The sequence below is a fragment of the Hydra vulgaris genome, chromosome 08 (assembly GCF_038396675.1).
Source record: "Hydra vulgaris chromosome 08, alternate assembly HydraT2T_AEP".
Lineage (NCBI taxonomy): Eukaryota > Metazoa > Cnidaria > Hydrozoa > Anthoathecata > Hydridae > Hydra > Hydra vulgaris.
Genome location: NC_088927.1, coordinates 28,032,359 through 28,033,637, shown reverse-complemented (window position 1 = coordinate 28,033,637; position 1,279 = coordinate 28,032,359). Strand labels below are relative to the sequence as shown.

Sequence of the window (1,279 nt, the reverse complement as noted above, 5' to 3'; positions counted from 1 at the left end):
TAGGTATTAAATTCGGTGTAAATCAATCACCGAATTTAATACCTATTATGGAGTCTTTTCACGTAGAAAACGTGAAAAGACTCCATAATACACTATAGAACAACAAACAAAGGCAAAGAAAAGAAGCAGGAAACTAGTTAACCAACTCTATAACACAAAATCGCTTCTAGTCATCGATGACGAAAAATACTTTTTGTTTTGCAGGGGACAACATGCCTGGAAATTCTGGATATTACACAAACAACAAAAAGACATGCCCAGAAAGTGTTCGTTTTATAGGAAAACAGAAATTTCCAAAAAAATTTATAATGTGGATAGCCATATCTGACCGTGGTATGTCCGAGCCATTGTTTCGCACTTCCAAAGCTGTAGCGATCAATTCATCAATCTATATTAATGAATGTTTAGAAAAACGACTTCTTCCATTTATTCACAAGTATCATGGAGGCTTTAACTATTTATTTTGGCCAGATTTAGCAAGTTCTCATTATTCTAAAGATTCTCTAAATTGGATGGACCAATATGTCTATTACGTTGATAAAGAATCCAATCCCCCAAATGTGCCTCAAGCACGACCAGTTGAAAATTTTTGGGGATATTTGGCACAGAAGGTTTACGAGGGAGATTAACAAACTTCAACAGAGCAAGTTTTGATTGATCGCATTAAACTAAAACTACAAGAAATTTTTTTTTTGTCCGATAACTTCCGCATCACCCGTTAGTATGTATTGTTTTATAATTTAACATAAAATATATTTTTCTCGAGCAAGCTAACGCTTGCGAGCTCGCTTGGAATATAAAATTAAAAGGAGCCTAGTTTATTCTCGCACACATAAAACATGTTTCACGAGCCGGCTCTGTATATATGTAAGTGAGTAAGTATGTGTATTTATATCTGTGTTTACATACAAACAAAAATAAATTAAAAAAAAACTATCACACCGGAACACATTGGTCAAAACAGCAATTACTTAGTATCTACGTCTTTATTGATTGTCAAGAACTTGAGACGATTTGAAAAAAAAGGAGAAAAAATAAATAAATGATAAAGTGATATTTTATTAAAACTTAAAAAGAACATAGCGATGAAAGGAGAAAATATTATTAATTTCTAAAGAAACTGAATATTTGGATGTTCAAAAACAAAAAAGAAACTGAGAATTTGAACAAAATATTACCCGGATATAAAAATTCGAAAAACAAATTTCTAAGTAAAGACACACAAGTTCTGCAAGTAAACATTTTAACCACTAACAAGTTATAAAGATAAAAATGTAAC

General features: G+C 31.5%; 1 protein-coding gene across 1 annotated transcript; it reads left to right on the top strand.

The window, feature by feature from the left end:
* The first annotated feature begins 212 nt into the window (after positions 1-212).
* Positions 213-629, top strand: LOC136083200 (uncharacterized). The gene has a single exon (XM_065802606.1). The coding sequence runs from the start codon at positions 213-215 to the stop codon at positions 627-629; it is 417 nt and encodes a 138-aa protein (XP_065658678.1).
* Positions 630-1,279: the final 650 nt, after the last annotated feature.